Source organism: Fopius arisanus, unplaced genomic scaffold (assembly GCF_000806365.1).
Source record: "Fopius arisanus strain USDA-PBARC FA_bdor unplaced genomic scaffold, ASM80636v1 scaffold00017, whole genome shotgun sequence".
In the NCBI taxonomy this organism is placed as follows: domain Eukaryota; kingdom Metazoa; phylum Arthropoda; class Insecta; order Hymenoptera; family Braconidae; genus Fopius; species Fopius arisanus.
In genome coordinates this window covers 683,016-705,629 of record NW_011887756.1, presented here as the reverse complement: position 1 = coordinate 705,629, position 22,614 = coordinate 683,016, and the positions used below count along the sequence as shown (strand labels likewise).

The following is a 22,614-nucleotide window of genomic DNA, read 5'->3' as shown; positions in this document are numbered from 1 at the left end:
AAAAAAAACGTGAAATTCATGTCTTCATTGGTCTCCCAACAATCTCAAGTCTAAAAAATCCCCTGGAATGTCAATAAAACATGTCCTTAAACGAAACGGAAATGGCTAGACTGTACTTTCACGGCCGAACAGGTTTTCTGAATCAAAAAAAAAATTTTTTAACCAAGAATTCGCATTATCGTACGCATGACTCAGATGACAGAAGTCTAGTCATGAAATAATGATTGGGGTCCAGTCATACCCGAGTCACTTGTTGAATTAAACAACTTCCGATGATTATTCATACTGCTAATTATTCGCTATTTACCCAAGTCTAAAATGATAAATTTTTAGAAAATCGGTTGACTTTATTGCATTTTATTTTTGAGGGAGATGTCGGAGAAATGATAGAGCAATTAGATAATCGGCTGATTTGTGGTGTCATCCCCAGGGGTTAAGGTCTTGTCGTGAAATATTATTTTTAACCCATCTCACTTTTAATTCTCGCTTTAATTCAATGCGTAATACCCACGTAATAGTGCGATTTAAAGATACGTGTCCTATCGTGGGGTATAAACGAGAGTTCATCGAGACGATGCTCCGAGACTTTGACCTGGGGATAACAAATGGTGAAAAATAGTTGAATTGAAAAATTTTGAATTTTTATTTAGATATGAGCTATCAGCTATTGCTGCCTTCTGCTGAGCAATTGAATCATCGGCACGAATTCCACGCGATTATTGTTTAAGTTTTATTTATCGGATAAAAAAAATCGACTCGATTCGATTTATCGCGAAGTTGACCCCTGAATTATCCCGATATAGAGTGGATCCAGAGGGGAAGTCATTTCACATTTTTTGTGGGAAATTTAATCCTCTTAAAAAAAAGTTTTTACACATTTTCTGCGAAACCCAATAGTTTCCGAAATCAATTCATAATTAAGGAACAGAATCGAATTCGATGATTGCAACGCGTGGGATAAAGTCGGTCATGTTCAATCGTAAATATCTCAATAACGGCACAGTGAAATTCGCCGTTTATTTTTTCGTTTCAAAGGTATTTTTTCAAGCTTGAAAATGAGAATTCATCCGCCGAAATCGCAGGGTTAAGTCAGGAGATATCGCAATTTTCATACCCCACTGATATTTCATTCGTTATTCCTCTCACCTCCCATTATTGCAAATCGACCAGATGTTGCACCTCCACATCGTAATTCATCGTTGCTGTAAAAAAAATGCCCGTCAATTCCGAGAAGAAAGAAAAATAAAACGTCGATGATGTTCGATTACCGATGAGTAGCCACGGGAATCAATTTACTCCGTTTTTCTTAGTATCTTGATTCAACTTACCGAGAAGTGTCCCAAGCATCTAGATAAGCTCAATTGCCAAATGATAATAATAATAAAATAAATGATATCGTTAACGCAACCGAGAGACCTACGACCTTGTCCCTCCATTTATTTATTTATTTTTTTATTTTTATCCCGTGGCCATGCTTTTTTTTCACACTTTTTTGGTCGCCGTCGGGGATAATAAACGTTTTAAATTGACGGTTACTTTACACGCGCCGACATCCTAACGGAGACGGTTCATGTTGACATGTACATAACGGTTAACGAGAAATCAACGGGCATTTTGTTTACACGCACTTTCATCGTCTTCGCGTGATGCAGATTTGCGATTTTTTACGAGTATTTATTCCTAAAAGAACGAACGGATCCGCCGGTTTTCTCGGATAGTTGGAAAAAAATTTGGCAATTTTTTATCGGTGAATTGTCCAGAATTTATTGAAATTTCAACTCCGTCAAATGTCAAATCCTTGGAAATGACTTGAGTAATTTTTCGAGAAGAAATATCTGCGATTATTTCAGATATTTTTTTTACTGAACTTTATTTGTATCTCGCATTTTACTTTGCAAAAAGTAGTCATGAATATTCCACCGTTTCCCTTCACTCGTGAGAGATTTCGCGTAAACAAATAGATTTGCACAGAAAGAAAATTTCAATTTCAAATTTTTATTTGATAAGTGGCTTTCACTGCCAGCGCAATTATTATAATCATATAAATTAGTATTGTCTCATTATAAATATTTGTTTTTCAATTTTAAATAACACACTCTTTTGTGCTATTCAAATAATCTAAACTACAATACTGTCCGGAAGTACTCAGATATTTTCTAGTCTCATTCAGTAAATTTCATTGACAAAAGTCTCTTTCCTCTCAATCTAGTATCTTTACCCCCTAGTAAAATAATCCACTATTTTCTCTAGCCCCGAAAAGCCCAACTAGACAATAAAACCCATCGAAAAAATGAGAAACGAATTTGAGTTTAAAAAATCGTTATCCGGAATCCGCGGAATGTGTATTCGAAAAAGTGTGACTTTACGCACTAGTACTATAATGTACTGGTTTCACCGAATTACCACAATGTTTTCTCTGAACCCGACGAGTCTAACTAGACAATAAAACCCGGAGGAAGTGAGAAAATCCCGAGAAAAAGAGAGAGAAATGTTGGTTTGAAGGGAGGGGATTGGTGCTTACAATTCCACTGGGTTTCAAAGTGACTGCCAGTGAAAAGCAGTCAGTCAGTCACCGCGAGGCGATAGAGAGCCTTCGGGGTTCCCTCGTTTCTATCAAAACAACAGACCCATACCATCAAAAATAATAATATAAAAATTTTCCTAAATCTTCCGTGATGAGAGGAATTGGTATCGAGTGATAAGTCAGTGTGAAGTGACAACAGATAACGACGGAATGTAAATATCGAGGCACTGCCAAATCCACTGCCAAGGATATTGTATTTTCTATCATTTTATTTCTCTGACGCGATTTTTGGTCGGTTAATTCAGTGTTGAGTGCTTTCTATTAGTTTTGTTCTTTCTCAATTTACATTATTGAAATGCCAAGTCAAACGACAACGATTTTACTGAAGTGCTCGATGGTGGATGTACCAGCTCTGAATCATGTCAAGCTGAAGTCTCTCTACAACGTGAGTAAAATTAACGATTTTTAATCGATAACTAGAATTTTTTGGAGTGAAATTCCTACGGTTTTATCCCACGTTTTGGGTAATTTCTCGAGGTTAGAATGCGTTTTTATCGGTTAAATCGAAATATTCGTTCGGGAGATATGGAATTAGGAGGAATTATTTTATGTGGAAATGAGCGATTCGAATTAATAGGAAATAGGCGGTTTATTCTAGGGATTAATGAGCGATTTTTGGGTTTTGCACGATGATAATTCTTGTGTTTACGTCTCGATGGAAAGATGAATATCCTCAGACACTCGAAAATACACAACAGGAAAATGTTTTCATTAATGCCACCGATTTATCTACTCTGTTATGATATCAAAAACAGGAAGTGTTTCTTTGTTTTCTTAAATATCCTCCAATATAATCAGCACTGACAATTCCCCCATGGAACTACATACCCACTTTATTTATTTCTCCAATTAATTATTTAAACAAATGACTCTCCATTCTCAAACTAAATTTCAAAATCCCCAAAAATCGATAGATTACTCTGGATGAATTGCAGATAATGAAAATTTAATACTAAAATATAATAATGTAAAAATATTTGTAGTAGATATATTCAATGTATTTTCATGGGGTTTGTCTTTTGTTGAGAAAAAAAAGAGGAAAACCAATTTTCCCATTTTCTTTCATTGTTGTTTCATTGGGTGCACAATGTCCTATGATTTTGCTGATTGACAGGGAATTAGACTAGCCACTTTGTGAACAATGTGAAATTGACAAACGAACAATGGATTCACTTGGCCATGGCTGCATGTCGTGTTGAAAGTATATCAAAACCAGACGAGGAATCATGTGAAAGAGGCACACGTGTGTATATACCTAAATACACTTGGAGCATTAACCCGTCTAGTTCGTTGGCACTCGGTTGTTTTAGGGTGGGTGGTTACAAACGAAGAAAAATGGGAGGAATTATGACAGATAAAATAACTCGACCTCCTCCAAATGGACAGAATTTTATCGTTAAAACTGAAAAAATTAACAATTCCTTTTCTCTCTTTATTTTCCTCGTTGTTACTGCGTGGTTTATGAAATTGCAACCGATAAAAATCCCTGCCACAAATAAAAAGAACATGAGTTCTTCATTTTTAGACGGAGTTATTACTTAGTCGGTGAAAAAAATCGATTTAACTCTGTTTCAATGGTCATCGGTTTTCACTGAATATCTCGGAATCCAAGGGAGATTGCAAAATTTTTGTTATTACCTTTTTTATGGGCATCGATACGCTCTACATATAAGGTTATTATGGAAATTGCGATATCTCCATTGGTTTCGGAGATATTCGTCGGGAATTCACGAGGCGAGTCGAGGTGAATTGGTTTTGGTATTCGATCGGTTTTGAATTTTCAAATCAAGTCGGAAAGAGCTGAAAATTTCATGAAAGTGCATTAAGTACGTGTCATTTAAAGCCTTCAGGGTATCCTGGGAAATATTTTTCGTCGTGTTGATTCGGAACAGCTGGCTTGTGTCGAGAAAATCCAAGAAACACATCACCAGTTTCTCTCTCACATTTTCTCACCCCACATGAAAATATTCCCCGAACGTGAGATAAAGGAATGGGTACAGATTAACAATTTTCCAGTTACCCAGAGCATCTCGGTATTCCTACATTTTCATAAAGTATCTTCTGTTTGCATTACGAGGTTCAGTTATCTCTCCGTTTCGATAGCAAACGCTACGGATTTCTGTTATTGTTTACATCTTATCAAGATGTGGTTCCGGCTGTTACATTCCTCAAATATCCGAATGTATCTTATCGATTTATTTTTATTTCATTATCTCAAACGATTTCACGTTCTTACCCAAGATCTTCCTAATTGAAACAATTAGAAATACGAATAATTGAGAATTTTTCAATTAATCTCCGAAACTATCGGATTTACAAGAAAATATCAACAGACATTTTTTGTCGGGGATTTAATCAATCTCGAGGGAGGTCTTCAGTATTTTTATCTTAAAACGAATGATTCCCGAGATTTAACGGAATTAGCAGCAATAATCCCGAATATTCCATTTATAGATTTTTTCTATTAAATTCCCATCGTCGATAAGATATCTGAATATGTTTCCTCCATCAAGAGTCAATAAAAAAAAGTCATAAGACACGCTTATCCAAATTCATAACCGGTATAAGTTTCTCCGCTTTAAAAATTCTGGGGTCAAATTATTTTTCATCTCCGCAGTGAAATGAAAATTCTTCATCCGGCTTTAAAATTGAATTTCATTATTTATTATTCACAATAATAATTCAACGAGGTAGATGCACCTCGAATTCGACAGACCATTTATTTTTTTCCGTCTGAAGTATCTCGTGAGTCCCCGGGGCCCCATTTGCTCCGCAGATGTGCGTTTTCTCTCGTATTATTTTTTTCTCTCATTTCTATCCTTTTTCTCCTCTCATTCAGCCGTCTCGACCTCTTCTTTATACCTGAAAATGTTAGTGACCAGGTCGTCGGGGGGCCTCGTGGCCGTGAAAGTTCCTGCTCGGGGGGTTTTTACCTTCAGAAAACGCAAACGCGTCCAGACATACCTCACGATCCACCTTTTGTATGTAACAAATGTTGAGGCACTCATGGGGTAATTTGCCCTGTGGACGTTGATTTAAAGAGGAGGTATGGTTTTATTGGAGTTACCCAAGAACTTTGCGAAATTTCTCACAATTCTTTATTCCATTCCATCATGGACGTCGTATTATCTAAGCCTCGACTGAACGTTACATTAAAGTCCATGAAAATTTAAAAAAAAACACTAATTATCAATTGCATTCACCATTTTTCTGACTATGGAAATCCGCAGTTGTCCAGGAGAATAATTTTTTTAATTGATAAATTGATTATTCCTCTAAAGATATTGTTCAATAATTTTTCGGGATTTTCCATGGGCTAGTGAGTTGGTCATTGACATTTGTAATTAATAATTTTAATTAGATTAGCAGAGATGAGATATTCGAGAATATGGATGAAAATGAAGGTCTTTGTTATTGAATTGAAATAAATGATAGGTCAAGCGTGGAACTCGAGGCTTAGATAATACCCTAACGTCTGGGTGCAATCGAGTCCCTGACGAGCCCATCGTCGTGCCCTAACGCGCACTCGTGGAGACACTTCCTCCAGCTGGAGACCTTTCAAGGGGACTCGAGTAAGACACCAGAGTGGTCGCCACGTTGTCGACCCTGTTGTCGAGTCAACCATGAAGACATTCAGTGCTGAATTATGCCTGTATTATCCACGTACATCCCGAAAGCCCTTGGCAAGGTCCTCCAAAAAAATCCAAACAAACGAGAAAAAAATCTCATTTTTATCCCCCACATCATCGGCCATATCTCAAAAACCCAACATCTCAGACCAAAGTGTCATTAGACTTTCCTCTGAAGCCCTAAATTTCCGACGTAAAATCTCTTTTCACATTTTCCTCTAACACCCACCGCAATCCAGGTACAACCTGAATTATAAAATTGTTCTCCAGTAATCAGTAATTTTTGCGACTACATCACTAGCTCTCGCCTCTTGACATATTCCGAGAACGAGCGGTACCCGAAGAAAATGTCATTAGACTTTTTGCTAGATCATTAAATTTACAATAAAAAACGTTTATTGATATTTTTTCCTAGAACCAATAGTTCACCGGTTAAACGGTAAATTCGGCGGTTATCGTCCTGCAATTTAATTTGAAAAAAAAAATCGCCTGGGGGAATGGGTACGGAAGAGGTACGGATGGGACAATGAAAAGTGAACAAAGTGAAAATAAATCGCGAGACATGAGCCAACACTCGCGGTTCTCGTTTTCACGAGTGCGCCAATTAGAGCGGTGCTGCATCGATCGGAGAAAACCGTTGAACGCATTAGCGACGGACGGTTAAACTTCCAAGCGCATTTGCGAAATGTACGTATGTCGTACATGTGTATTGCCCAACCGGCCATAGATCCATCGATAAAATTTTTGCATAAATTTGAAAAGACACGACCCCCCGGAACTCATATTTACGAAGGGAAATTCGTTTTAGAAATTCTAATATCCCGAGAACAACAGGTTGCACGATAGGATCTGAATAATCACGTAAAACCCTCAACCACATGTTCTCCATCCGTTTTACCCCGTCGTATTAACGGTCCAAATGAAATATTTGAATGATCCGGTGGTAACAGATGATTATTTTTCACTTTTCAAGTTGAGAGAAAGATTTTTTTATTCTCTTGTTCATGCAATTTCTCATGTTGTTCAATTATTTAAGTAAAAAATGATCAATGACGTCAGGGTTTGAAGGTCGGTGTAGGGATTCCGTTGAATCAACCGCAAGTCAATTTCGCCGAGATAATAATTCCATCATCGTATTCCCACCGAGTGCAATAAAAAAAATGCCATGATAAAAAAAGTACCCGGAGACAATTGAATCGGGGGAACGGTATTTGTTGAGAAGAAAAAGCAATTAACCACTGGCTTGGACATGAAATAATAACATCAAGGTCTGAATCCAAGTGTTGTCCTCAGTGGATTTAATGCTATGCTAAATCAAACGGGAAACTCTCATCAGATGGTTGTATCTACTTGGGCTTACTTGGAAGTTGCTTGAATGTTGTTTGATAAGACACTGAAACACTCCTGAGTTTATTCTGTAATCGCGCCTGATTGTATTCGGCAAACACTCTCTAATCGAAGAAATAGAACGGTGAAACTTTGAAAAATATTCACATCTTGTTCTAGTTTTTTTCAGAATATCTTAGAATTTATGGGGAATACAAAAAATATATATGAGAAATCATTTGTAGAGAATTTCAAGAGCTATAAGAAAGATTTTTCTGAAATTTTTCCGTCTTGCTCAGGTAACGAGATAATTAGCGAGAACGGAGCCTTAAAAATTTATTTCTGCGGAATTTTTAATGATACGTCAATATCTCGAGAGATATGGAGATCATGAAAAAACTTGTAGGAACTTTTTTGTAGTCTGGAATGAGTACTAAAAAAAGTGTTTCACAACTTTTTCGATATCTCTCATAGATCCTGAAATAAATGAGGTATTATCGACTATGATAAATTCACTCGTGCACTGATAGAGAACTATAGGTGAGACGTAATTTTCATCTGTCACGCCGCGATGCGTGCGATAATCGACTCGTGGCCTAAATAAAGTCCAAGTGTTTCAATTTCTCGTGCGTAAACTACACTCTTGTCACATGAATGTACATTTCTGTTGGCATCATACCCATACTGCATTAATTGATTCTAATTCGATAACCTTCTTCTGAGAGAACGGTTATCAGTGATAATGGACCGGTCGTCGTAAACAGGTTGTATGCGTTTGCATGACCCCAAAAAAATAAGAGATCAATAGAAAATTAAGCTCAATATGCCAAGCTAATATTGAGAATTTCTTCTCAATTCCTCAACTCCACAACTTTCGAAAATTCAAACAATGAATTGCATCCAATCAGAAGACAGGTGTTGAAAATACGAGTGCTATTAAGCCAACAGCTGTTGACTATCGATGACCCACAACGCGAAAAACAAGAGTTTGCCAAATTTTCAAGATTTAATGCATCTGCCATAGACAACGCTCTCAGCATAATCTGGCAGATGGAAGGCTAGTGGGCACCTGCCGACCTGTTGAAGTGTGAAAAAAAAAGAAAATCTCAACGAGAGAAGCGGAAGGAAAAAAAAGAATATCTTCTCTCTCCACCTGCTGATGCCAGGTGCCAACGAATCGTGGAATTCACTGGTATAAAATTCGAAGAAAAAGCGGTAGAAATCGCAATATAAATAAATATTCTCCAATCCGTTTGTTCTCATCGGAGTAACAGCGATCAGTTCCTCTGCTCTCATTTCCTGGATTCAGTCATCTTGAGGATGATGAGTTCCAAGAAGCTCCTTCAGTCATCGATTCCCTCATTGTTCACGGGAAACAAGAGAGAGCCTTGAATTAATTAATGAGGCATCATCTCGCCTATCACTACCCATCCTCACCTTACTCAGCGAAGAATACCTTCACTCCGAATGGATTGACCCCAAAAAACAATGGACAAATATGGAAATATCGAGTCGATGTCATTAAAAACCAAACTCCTCCAATCAACGAACCACAAGTCCTAAAAATTGAGTGACTCGTCGTTCATCATTGATTTAGAGACAGAACTGAACAGATCGAAAGTTGGATACTAAATCTAACGGTTCTCACATGCCACTCCTGACCCTAACGTCTAGACTCGCTCATTAACGTTCATTACCACGAAAATAGATCATTTCGGCAAATACCAATTCCTCAAGACTTGACAAATGTCAGTGGCTCCCTTGAACTATCAATAACTGCCGACCCAATTATCCGATTTCCACCCGTCAAATCTCAGTCCGAGGACCTAAATAAACTCTCGAGGATGAGTTAAACTCCTCGAAATTGATGCAGCTGATCTCGATCCATCCGCAAATGAAGATCATCAATTCTACTGTCTCTCCTGGAAAAGCTAAAAAAATGAATCACATTAAATCATCAATATCTCCTGACCCAATGATCCAATTTTCACGAGTCAAAAACGAGTTTTCACCCCTGAAGATATACCTTCAAAATGAAGAAAAAATCATCAAACTCCACTCAGCCGATCTCGAGCTATCGACGATTAATGGTTTCCAATACGTTGTTTTCACGAATTATCTGCTCTAGAAAGCGTTTATCTCCCGATAAAGTACCCAAAGAAAAACTGCGCAACGATAACGGAAAATAGTATCGATCGTCTGTCAGTCGTTCCATGTCATCAACAAAATGAGAAGCTATCCGACAGTTCGAGAAATAATCGGTGAATGCTTGGGATTGAACAAGAGAAAGGTTCCAAGCCATTCAATCAAATAAAACAATTATTCCCAATCCGTCCAATAATTACCCCATAATTATCCAGTGATGAGACCTTGACAGACAATATTATCTCGTAAACTATTTCTCATAATGACATACCTTTAACTACTTAGTGCACTGAAGTTGAATTAATGTGAACAAGTGTCTTGAGTTCCAAAACAATTATCGTGCGTCCCATTGTTTCGGAACAGGGTGGGATGTTTTACTCTAAACCAAGAGACAATAGCAGGGCAGACTCTTGAATTTAATCTTGCAGTGTTCATCAGTTGTCCTGATCAATAATCTAATAATAATATTCTTCTATCTGGTAATAATTTCAGAGTCCTGGAACGCTGCACAAGGATGTCAATGGCGGTGGGACTAAGGTCAGTGGAAAACCAGTTGGTGGTGTGGGATCAGCTACCCTGACTGCGCTGTCATCCATCAGCACGACCAATGGAAACAGGAGTAAAAATCCAGCATCGCACGAGGTAAGCAAGTGAACATTATTATTGAAAGTGTGCACTTAGCATCCATTGCAAATAAACCATCTGTCGGAGGTCCTTGAGGTTATTACTCCCTCAATTAACCGAGATTGCTAGTTGCTGTTGCCTTGAGTCTACTCGGTTATTTCGTATACCTTCATTTTGGATTCACCAAACAATTGTTAACGCTTCGATTGGATTGATCTTTGTCCCGTCGAATATTCGTTAATAATCGGTGGTGTATCTCTAACCACACCTCAGTATTAATTCAACTTGTTGTATATTTACAACGTACATTTTACGTAACTATCACCCACTGATACCTCGAGCCATCACGAAGACTCATGGGGAATGTATGTCAGATCGATCATGAGAATTTTCAAGGAGATGACTTACGTTCACGTAACCTCGTATGTCCATTATTCATTTTATTCAATCGACATCCGGAAAAAATTCGTTGCGGAAATGATTTTATCGGTAAATCAGTGGAGAAAATGGTGAATGAATTTTCTTGTAAGAGATCAATTCTTCGATCTCTGGGAAAACATTTGAATTCTCAAGTGAATTCGTCACTCACTAGTTTCAATCAATTTTATCCCCATTTTCTATGAATACTTTTGAAGGATTTTATATTGTGTTTCTCGGGAATTTTCGGCTCTTGTGATTTATTCGGTGGAAAAACAGTCGGCAATGTTGAGAATTATGACGTACGATGCTCAACGATCCGTTAACGCGACTATGACTCGCTCTTTATTTCTACGTCTTGCAACTAACGCTGACTAATTCATACGTGAATTTAGAAAGTACCAGAAGTCAAATTGAAAACAGAGAGACTTCAGTGCATCGGTAAATGGTATGAGTGGTACTGTAATTCCTAATTGTGCGTCTTGTGTAACGAATACCTTTGCAGCTGCGTGAGATATTTTCTCATGTTTCATTACGATTCAGTTTTTTAAATTCATTTTTCATCTGAATGGATCATTAATATTTTTTTTTTCAATGGATTGGAGTTTGTCGGATTGAATTGAGATGGAATCAGGTCGCTCTTGTCAGCGGTATCTCGATCGTGTTGAGATAATTGTCACGATAAATCGTATCACCGGTTCTTTTTTTTTTTATTGAATTTTGATTTTGGGTTATCGCTCCGGAAATCTCGTGTAGATTTATGAAGGGATTTGGTAATCGTTTTGGGGACAAGTGAGTTTGAAATAATATCGGTTGGATTTTATTTTCTCATCAATTCGTCATTATCTTCATTATCTTTATTTTTCAATTGTGCATGCAGTGCAGCACGAATTTACAGCCTGTGACGCAGTTGCATAATTATAACGACCCTTTCGGTACGATAAATCGATTGTTCGATGTCATCAACATCGAATAATTATAATTGCTATTCCACCGAGTAATCCGAGTACTCCGCATTGTCTCACGTGTCATTTTTCCATCAATCGTCATGCGCTAGTCCTCACTTTCCGATTAATTATTCCAGTTGGATAATTATTCTTCTAATTCTCCTGCGAGTGCAGAACGAGAAATTCAAATCTGTCGAATTCTTTCATTAATCGATCAATCACATTTTCGAAGTTAGATCGAAGTTAGATTTCTTCTCATTTCTTCTCATTTCTTCTCATTTTTTGTATTATCATTATTTTCATTAATATCCTTTGATATTTTCGGGGAATTGAGATAGATGTATTAAACATTTTTGGGTTGTTGAGAATTTTAGATTAACTTCAAGTGGTTTTCAAACTCGACTCGTTGAAATCAGATAGTGAATAAATCGAAACGATTCAGTTAACTATTCGCTGAGGGAATAAATTTCGCAAAACCTCGACTATTTGTTGATTAAAGAGAAATTAAATCCGCAATACTGTTGAAAATTGTGGTCATTGCTCTGTTTAATTATACAACGGTTGGAGAGCGCAAGGCCACAGTTGTATGTCATCGACCGGGCTAAATTCACGGGTTTATTCACCTAGAGCAATGAATCAGTAAAGACATCTCCAAATAAATGATGATTATTCATTGATAGTTCTGGATTAATTCCCCGTCTATTACACGTATCAGACTACACACAGAGAGAAATTTCCATAAAAAATGCATACGGAAATCGCGCGAAAAATGACCGGACTGTCCAGTAAATTTGAAGTATTGCGACCTGACCCCAAATATTAATTTTCAGTCCAGTAAAATTTCCTAGCTCTGATCTCCGTTTATTTATTGGGTACAATGGGCCCACACGGGGACCCAATCGTATCCTGTCCGATCGACGGAAATTCCCGAGGGCTGACGGTATTGAACGAAGTGTGGCATCAGTCACTGAAAAATTAATGACCAGTCCAGTAAAATTTCCACTGCTTCCACGAATATTTCACTATCTCACCAGTACATTCGGAATAACTAAATGACATTCGGAATAACTAAATGAACACCCGAGAACATTGGTAATGCCAGTAGTAAATTTAATCGGTTTGCGTTGTAAATATTCCGCGCAACTCGAGTGATTTTTTAATGGATTACACATAAATTATTATCAATACAGTGGATTATGCCAATTGGTAAGAGACTGGTAAATTTTTTGTGGATATTTCTCTCCGCGTGATATTATAGATTAATTCAGAACTGATCAATTAGTGGTCATCAAGGAAGGGTCTTGGACAGTCCAGGGGTCATCGTGACACTTTGATGTACAGCTCTGATGCTGGCATATGTGTTTCCCACCACTTTGAATTTACCGTTAGGGATATAATAGGGAACGACGACGTATATTGCACATATCGTATATACAACGCGTTGTATTCCATCCAAGTGCCTATTCCATGCATTCCTGGATCTAATGGGTGGTGAGGTTTGTTCGATAATACATCAAATACCTAGCTGCATTCAATACTAGCTAATCGATAATTAGGAGGGGATAATTTGTACCGATGCGTACAATTTTCAACAAGCAGGTACTGAAATAATGAAAGATTAACACTTGAGTCGAGTCGAATGCGAATTTTTATCCTCGAGTTCGCACGGAAATTTATACAATTTTCTTCAGAATCCGATATATTCTCTGACTTTCGATAGAATTCATCATGAATTCGGAGAAAGTTTATCGCATTTGCATCGAGTGCGTATCATCCTCACTTTCTTTCGATTTCGTATCGAGATGAATATGAATTGATGGCGATTATTTCGTGATTAAAAATTTGGAATTGACGGGTCGAAAATTCTTCTTTCTCCGTTTTTTTTTTTCACTGGAAATTGGATAATTCGTACGCGGTCAATGTCCTATCGATCGTTTTTTACGGCTTTTCGGAGTAATCTCGAATGTGATCTACAAATTATTTACAATCGGTGGCAGATCTGGTCGGAAAATAAATCCAACGAGAACAACTATGAAATTTCAATGGAAATATCTCGAGATCGGTGGAGCGGATTTTTTCCATTTTTTTACCATTTTGGAGATATTTTTTCGAATTTTGAAATGAATTTCGATTCACTCAAATCGCATCCTTTGGTCAGAAGATATTGATGATTAAATGGGATAATTTTTATTTCAATGACCCAAAAAATTGGAACTTATTATCTCCTCCGGTGACATTGAGTCGCATTAATTGCAGCATTGACCGAGCCCCCTATCCTGAATCATCAACGAACTCATACCTATCATTAAAAAAAAACTCTGATAATTGAAATAATTCTCCTCACACACTTTAAATGCTAATTCAGCAAAAACCCCGAGTTGTCGCTCGTAACCGGTTTCTTTATCGCACGGTAGGTTATTACCCCTCCACAAAAAAACCAATTTCTATTTATATCATATCATCGTAAGTCCCCCTAAGCCCTTGCATAATAAAAAAAAAACGTGGGAAATTCATCCCCCGGACGGAAATATTAAATATCTGGGCCTCACCGACTAGGGCGTCGACTATTTCGATATAATTAACCGTCCTGTGCCCTAAATTAAAATTTCCATTTTCATTCCATCGGTGAGTGTTTTTTCTTTTGGGTCTCACTCAATGACCCGAAACGCACACACCGGAAATGAGTTCTATATTTTCGAATCGCTTAATTTAACGGCCGATTAACGCAACCATTTCCCACTTTTTCCCCCCCATTGTAATGTTTTCATCGCCAATATCTATTGACTCAACGAGGCGATTAAAACGAGTGAGTGATGATTTCAAAGGTATTTCCGATTTCTTCAAAATGATTTTTTAAAATCGAAATTCCCCTCAGCCAATCCCAAGATATCTTCCATTGAAGACCCTCTGTTATGATGCAAAATCGTATTGTTTGCTTTTTCGCGTCAGTTATTAGTTTTATTAATTGTTTTTTTTTCCTGTGTTGGAAAACACTCGGCTTCCGTCACTATCTTCCACGTGATTTCCGGTTGTCCCGACACATATCTCCATATATTGAGGCATGACTCCTGCATACGAATGACCCCAACTGAAACTATGAAACAAACGGATGGAAACGTGGCAGCATGAATGCTAAGAATTGTATATTATTTGAGTTTTTTATTCTTCCACGTATCCTCTCACGACACTATTTGCCCAACTGTTTTATTATTCCACCACCCACCGAAAATCCATTGAAATTCATATCTAATCCGTACAGATCAGAATCAATATTACCATACACTAAATGGTATATAAATAGAAAATCTTCATTTATCAAAATGATCTCCTCTTTTTTTCGATACACAATTTTCGTCTAGTTATACCAGAGCTTTTGAGTACTCTGAGTACTTCGTTTTTTCATTACCTCGAATTCTCATTGCATTCTCTGGATTCGGTCCAAGTCGACTCGGGACAGACAAAGAAAATCCCAAGGAAAAATCTAGGCGGTGGTGGAAAAACACCCGGTCGAGGCAAATCACACGTCAATCGCTTCTTTGTCTGTATTTCACCTCCAGTTCTAAATTTTCACATATTCGTGTTGGAATGCTGAGATACCAAATCCAGTCACGGACACGTGTACTCAGTGCACGTGTGGATATGTATCCGGTTCGAGTGAATTTCAATATTCAACTGAAAAAAAACAATTGGCAAATTGAATTTTTACCATGCCATTCGGCAAGTTCACACGCTCTAAAATTCTTTTTGGAGTATTTTGCAAGTGGATTTGTACTGAATGTTTATTTGGCAGACGTGACGTTTCTATCGGTGCAGTTGCGCGTGCTTTTTCAATAATTCAATGGCATAGTGTGACCTTGAAAATGATTATCAATCACTGGGTGGAACAGTGCTGTCCTTACCAGATGCTTAAACCGCTAGAATTGTCTTGGTGTTATGCATCTGCGTATTGAAATTCAATATCATTACCGCATGTACGCCGAATGCAACCGAGGTGAAGGTGATTTGAGGTTTTTTTGTCGATAACATCTCGTTTGAATAGTTCTGTAGACTCATCATTGACAATTGAATGGTAAATCAAACCGATTGATTTATGAATTTTGTATTATTTTCCCTTTCTACGGATTTCTCAAGGCCCAACGACACTTGCTTCTCGATTTCATCGATAATCGATTAATATCTATCGGACGACGGGATCAATTAGTTGAAAATGAAAAATCATCAACAAAAAACCATCATTCCGCGATATCTTCGGACCTAACGAAGCGAATTGATTGAGTCAGGGTTGATTTTCAAGGTCTTGGAAAGATCCAGAGGTTGTCCGAAAGTGCACGATTTGCACTCACCTCATCCCGAGATATCGTCGGTTAATCTGTTGATTTCGATATTATTTCGATTTATTTTTTGTGGTGGCGAATTAATCTGTTTTCTGTCGACTTTTACGTCAAACCGGCACATCCGTTAACGTAGGACGAGGGGAAAACTGGACCCTGTCGTCCCATTTCTCTTTTTTTTTTATATTCCATTACATGGAACGTCTCCACAACGAGTTTAGGTACAACAGTGGATTTATCCCCTCAGGCTGCGTGCCACTCGGCTTCTCTATAAATGGTTGGCATCTCGACCAAGGGACAGAATTTCTTTCCATCCACCTGAGTTAACCCCATTTATTCTCATCTTATCGGACCCACAATTCTCCCACTGTTTTTTTTACCCTCCAAACTTTGTCATTCCTCTGAAGACTCGCTACTGGGCAAAAGAGAAATTTATCAGGAGAGAAATTCAGCAAAAATTGATGCTCTCAGTGATAAATAAATCCCAGATTATCTTGGCTATCACTCACATTTTCAAAATCACTGCTGTCATCAATTTTCAATATCCCGAAAATTTCGAATAAAAGCCTCAGGGTCGCAACAGTGATTCACATCATTGCACCTGAAGGTAGAGAACAACTGGGTCAGTGATAGTACACCAATGCAGCATTGCAACGACAAATAGCTTTCAGATCCGACTGAGTTTGATAGGAAAACCCCTGGATGCTGTTGGCACGTGGCCACAAATAGGCATCAACTCCACAATCTACTGAAATTCGGATTCTGGCCATTCTCACCGAAAATATCGGATTATACGGTAGAAGTTAGAATTTGCCCCGAGCCAATGTCCATCAAACTGATGAAGTGGAAATCATCCCGAGTTACTCAATTGTTAATTATCGTCTGTGTATCAAATCATGAACTCGATGCTAATCATTTATCGTATTGACTGAACAGTGAAGGATATTATCGATTTTTTTCTATCGCTAAGGGGCGTATTTAGTGGGAAAAAACGTTTTTTCAAAAACGTTTTTGAAAATTTTTTTGTTGAAAACTACTGCATCAAATGAAAAAAAAATTTTTTGAATGAGTCATTCTTTAAAAACTAGAAGGTGTTAGTTATAAAATAATACAGAGTTATGAAAAAGTAAATAATTTATCAAAATAGCAGTTTCGGAAAAAAGTTAGGAATTTCACTGATGACTCGTTACGTCGTAATTTCTTGAAGCAGAAGTTAATTTACTGGTGTCGCAATCGTTGCTCCATGATAAAAGTAGAGAGCTAAATTCTATCAATTTAAATAACCAAAAGGCGTGAAAAAAAAAGGAGTGATATCGATACGTAGTGAATTCGATACGGAAATAAATCACCGGTTTTATCCAGCGCGTGGAAACTCGAGCTCTCGCAGTCAGTGAACCTCGGGGCAATTTCTGTACCGGAAGTGTTGTCGAGGTATCGAGGGATAGGACTTGAATTTCACGCGGATTCGATTGATGATATAATGCGTGACAGTATTGACGGATTATTTATGAGAGGGAGCAATTTTCACTCGTGAAACTGCTGATTCGTCTGCATCTGTCTCGGAATGCTTCTTTAAATTGATAATGATTGGTGGGAATATGTCGTGTCACGTGACACATTCCACTTTACGAGAGTCATTGAGATCAGTTGAGGGTAATACGACTGATATTCATCGATTTAATACGTCCCAATGATGATTTAATCGATGAATTTCAACTCTTCTTTTCTTACTCACTAGCTTCAGTGTCGAATAACTCGAGAATGGCTGAGTGAAATTCAATTTCATTTGAGATCATTTTGAAGATCATTTTTCATCCTTCAAAATGAGATTTGACATGTTGAAATTGCATCGCTAGGTACGGAGTTATCGACTGTTCAAACAGAACTTCAATTACTGAATTTCTGTATTTAAGGATGTTCAGAAAAAAAATTGTTTCACATTTTTATTTCTTAATAAACAAATATCGATTGCAATTGATGCATCGCAATTCATATCAAGATAAACAGAATTGAAATTTGGTAATGAATAATTTTAATAACATCCTTAAATCTCGAGGATGAGTTATTGACGTTTTGGAACAATCCCTCGATAATTTCCTAACGAACTCCTGTTGTTACTCAACACCGACACGTACACGTCGGCGTCAACGACACCCACACGATTCATTACACGTTGCTGTAGGTGGATTGATGTAAATGTGTTGTCTCTGGTATAGCTGCACCTACAGTAAATTATTAGAAAGGTACCCGGACAAAAGATGCGCCTGGACACAAGGTAAACCGCATTGCCACTGAGAATTATCAGTATTGAAATTGTTCGGTTAACACAGTGAAAAATTCATAACAATTTTATTAACTCGAGTTCATTACTCCGTCCAGATGGTGATTCAATAATCAACGGATTATCCGTATGATCTCCATCTCCACAACGTTAACGTTATGATTGATGGATTAATTACTGATGTGTTGTGAGTGAATTCGTGCGTTAACTAGACACGTATTGTACCTAAAATCCCTCTGATATAGTTCACAAGCTTTTGAAACTTTAACGGTCATGACCTTTTGCCCTTCAACTTTTATTAGTTTCACCAAAAAGTCACACCCTCATGCTGGCTTGGAGCAATTTGTTCCACATTGTTTGCATGGAACCTCTGTTTCCCTTGAGGATACCCAACTCAAATGCCAAACTTTTCCAGTTCAAACATCATTGGTCCTTTATACACCTGACATTTTTCACTATTAGTCTAGATACCACGGGTAATTCACATTTTGTTTCATTTGTACTAATGAAATTGAATTAGAATCGATGCGATTTTTTTAAGTGGAAAATCTACAATCATCACATATGGGCACATGAAAAAATTTATTCCATAAATAAAATATATATAATTCAATAATAATAATAATGATGGGCATATGTTTTTTTTAAAGGGAAATATTTTGAAACATTAAGTGAAGTGATGCATAACTTGAAATCTTAAATACTCTGAACCCCTTGAGAGGGAAAAATCAAAGGATTTTCCATTGGCATCAAGCCCTGGGGTATCACCAGAGCCATCATAAAGTCGCCCTCGGCACGAGTCTATAAAAAAAACCGATTATCAATCCATTGGTCTAAAGATAAATGCCCCAGTCGTCTCGAGTTATTTCCACGTCGCCAGGAGAATAATCTTCATTTAAAATCCCATTTTTTTTTTCCCCTCCCTGCTAAATGCACCGCATACCTCATGATGTGTTCTTATTCCTGTTGCAGAAGCTACCGTCATTAGGCAGCAATAAACCGTCGCGAGACACGACAGACAACAATGCTAATAACTCAACGTCGAATAATATTCACAATGTGCCCCTGCACGATCCACTCAACACGAGTGTTCACAAGGATGCTTATGGTAAGTACACAATAATTATTCCAAAATCTATACGAGATTTCGAGGTAATAGACATTTTCATTTAACTCGGTGTAATAACAATTAACAATTTCCAATTTTATTCTCTGATTAAACATTTAATTTATCTATTTACGTTTGGTCAAACAAAAAATTAAAACTTGAACTATTTTTCGTTTTATTCTAGCATTAAAAAAACGCGAATATTCATAAACAAAATAGCTTTTTTAACTGATTTAAATTTATGAATATATCTTGATAAATATTCACACCAATCACCTCAGGTAGTTTATTAACAAATGAAATGGACTCGTATTTTTCAGTGAGTTATTGAGAATATAATGATATTCGTCTGGTTCGTCTCGGTTTACCACTTGATTCCCAAATTGTCCTTAATTCCCTCCACCATTTACCACACTTAAACTCAAGTGTTTGTTTAACCACTGATGATGCAGGACGTAGATTGCCCATGACACCGCAAGAAGCCACCAAGTACTATGGGCCACGGTTAACCGAGTACGAGCGTACAGAGATTGAAAAATACTCGGAGATCTGGTACTTGGGTCTATCGGCGTGTAAAATTCATGGTGAAGAGGGATCTGAGAACAGCGGTTACGACGATGACACCGGTAGCTACCACAAAATTCCCCACGATCATATTTCCTACAGGTAATTTAATTTTACAGCTGTGATTTATGAATAATTCTAATAATTACTCAATACTTGTCATGCAGATACGAGATACTTGAGGTTATTGGCAAGGGTAGCTTTGGCCAGGTAATTAGGGCACTTGACCACAAGACTGGACAGCACATTGCCATTAAGATCATCAGGAACAAGAAGAGATTTCATCATCAGGCACTCATTGAAGTTAGAATTCTCGATCACTTGAGGAAGAAGGATTTGGAAGTTGACTCGCAGCACAACGTCATTCACATGCTCGAGTACTTCTACTTTAGAAATCATCTGTGCATTAGTTTTGAGCTCATGAGGTGAGTATTGATGAATTCTCTTCAGGGACTACCAATGAAACTCACTAAATGAATTTGATAAATTGATCATTTGTATTTGCAGTTTTAATCTCTACGAACTCATCAAGAAGAACAACTACCAGGGATTCAGTCTCAGTCTGATTCGTCGATTGGCAAATTCCCTCATAAATTGTCTTCGACTTTTGCACCGAGAGAAGATAATCCACTGTGACTTGAAACCGGTGAGTCATTGACATTCATTCATTAACATTTTAACCCCGGTAATAGAAAAAAATGTTGAAATCACTAGCCAAGTGGTAAAGTGAAAGGAGTCGATTCGAGATATTTCTGGATTATCCATTTATCTTGAAACTGATATGCATAATTGTGAAGTAATTGCAATAATATATGAATGGCTTGCAGGAGAACATTCTCTTGAAGCAGCGTGGTAGCAGTGCTATCAAAGTCATTGATTTTGGCTCATCGTGCTACAGTCATCAGAGAGTTTACACGTACATTCAGTCGAGATTCTACAGAAGTCCAGAAGTCATATTGGGTTTACCATACGGTACACCCATTGACATGTGGAGTCTTGGATGCATTTTGGCTGAATTGTACACAGGATATCCACTGTTTCCTGGTGAAAATGAGATTGAACAACTTGCATGCATCATGGAGGTACTGGGACCTCCACCCGAGTCACTCATTGCACTGGCAACTCGACGCAGATTATTTTTCGGTAATTGTCAAAGTCTTATTTCACTGTATAATCAATCAAATCGATACCTCGAGTGTCAGTGGAAGAGGTTTTAATTACAATATCTCTGTCATTTATTCCAGATTCCAAAGGAAATCCAAGATGTGTAGTCAACAGCAAGGGAAGAAAACGACGTCCTGGCAACAAGACAGTGGCAATTGCCCTACGTTGCAATGACACATTATTTGTGGATTTCGTCAGCAGATGTCTCGAGTAAGTTCAATCCCATTTCAATTCACCAATTTCATTGATATCCAATAGTATATTAAAAATTGAAGTACAAAAAAATTGTTGACTCATTGTAAATAATTGTATTAAGACGTTAAAAATTTGAATAATTAAGACTAAAAAGAGAAAAAAATGGTTTTTGCATTTGCAGATGGGACTCGAAGAAACGAATGACCCCCGATGAGGCGATGCGCCACGAGTGGCTGAACAGCTCGTCATCCCACGCCTCATCAATGGTCTCCTCAATAGTATCGTCAATGATCAACTCAGCTGTTGAGCCAACGAATCAAACGAGTCACGCTCAATCAGTCAACGTATCATCACGTCCACGTGCAACAACACTGGAGGATCCACAGCAGCAGTACAGCCTCTATCGTCTATATCGTGGTCGCAAGTGCGTGTCAAAGATAACAGCAATAGACAGCGGTGATAATGGCACAATGGTGGTTAAAGGTAAATTAAATGGTAGTGCAAGTAGTCATGCATTGACATCTGGTACACAGCCAGCTGCATCGAGGCATGCATCAACTGGTGACATTGTTGCTAGTCTTGATCCAAATCTCGATGATTCTGGTACATTTTTGCCACCGATATTGTGAGCTAAAGCCACTAAATCCAGTGTCAGCCACTTTTGAATTACGACTCATTTATTGGCTTTTTTTTACCCCTCTTTATCGAATTAATTTGTTAATAATCAATGCTTGCGTCGGGACCACGATGAGCCCGTGATAAATTCGTGTGTGTTTCACTGAATTTCTGAGACAGCTCAATCCCCACGATATGTCAGTGCGAGAAATTAAACGAGGGGGTAATCGAGGCCAACTGAGAGTAAGGGTGAATGATTATCGTGAGAAAAATTGAAATTGAAAGTAAATATTGACGTGGAGATGCCTAAAATCAAGATCTAGAGACCAAAGGGCTCCCGGGGATGAGGTGAATCGATGATTAATGAAAAATTATTATCACCTTTGACGATTTAATTAAGACTGCTAGGTGAAATAACCACGGGAATAAAAATCGTGAGGATAACAATCGAGTCATCAGTTCGAGGGCCCTAAATTACTGATTGAGGGATTTTTTTTTTAAGGGGGAGATAGAGAGAATTTACCCCAGTTACACAAGGCCTGAGTAGTCTTATTGTGATATTAAACTACCACTGTCTTACTTAGATCTCCGATAATAAGAATTAACAGTTAATCGTAATTAATGAATTATTTGATTTCTCTCCGCTATTAACTTTCTACTGTTGTTATAGTTATCTTTTTTTTT

The 22,614-nt window shown here is 37.7% G+C and overlaps 1 protein-coding gene across 1 annotated transcript in view; it reads left to right on the top strand.

Moving 5' to 3' along the window:
- The window catches only part of LOC105263896 (dual specificity protein kinase pom1), a gene marked incomplete in the record, with an annotated part of 87,108 nt that overhangs the window by 62,087 nt on the left and 2,407 nt on the right, over positions 1-22,614 (top strand). The window contains 8 exon segments of the mRNA XM_011300391.1: positions 10,177-10,326; positions 19,257-19,392; positions 19,845-20,058; positions 20,124-20,381; positions 20,464-20,602; positions 20,784-21,099; positions 21,201-21,330; positions 21,497-22,614. Coding sequence (XP_011298693.1) covers positions 10,177-10,326; positions 19,257-19,392; positions 19,845-20,058; positions 20,124-20,381; positions 20,464-20,602; positions 20,784-21,099; positions 21,201-21,330; positions 21,497-21,944 — 1,791 coding nt within the window.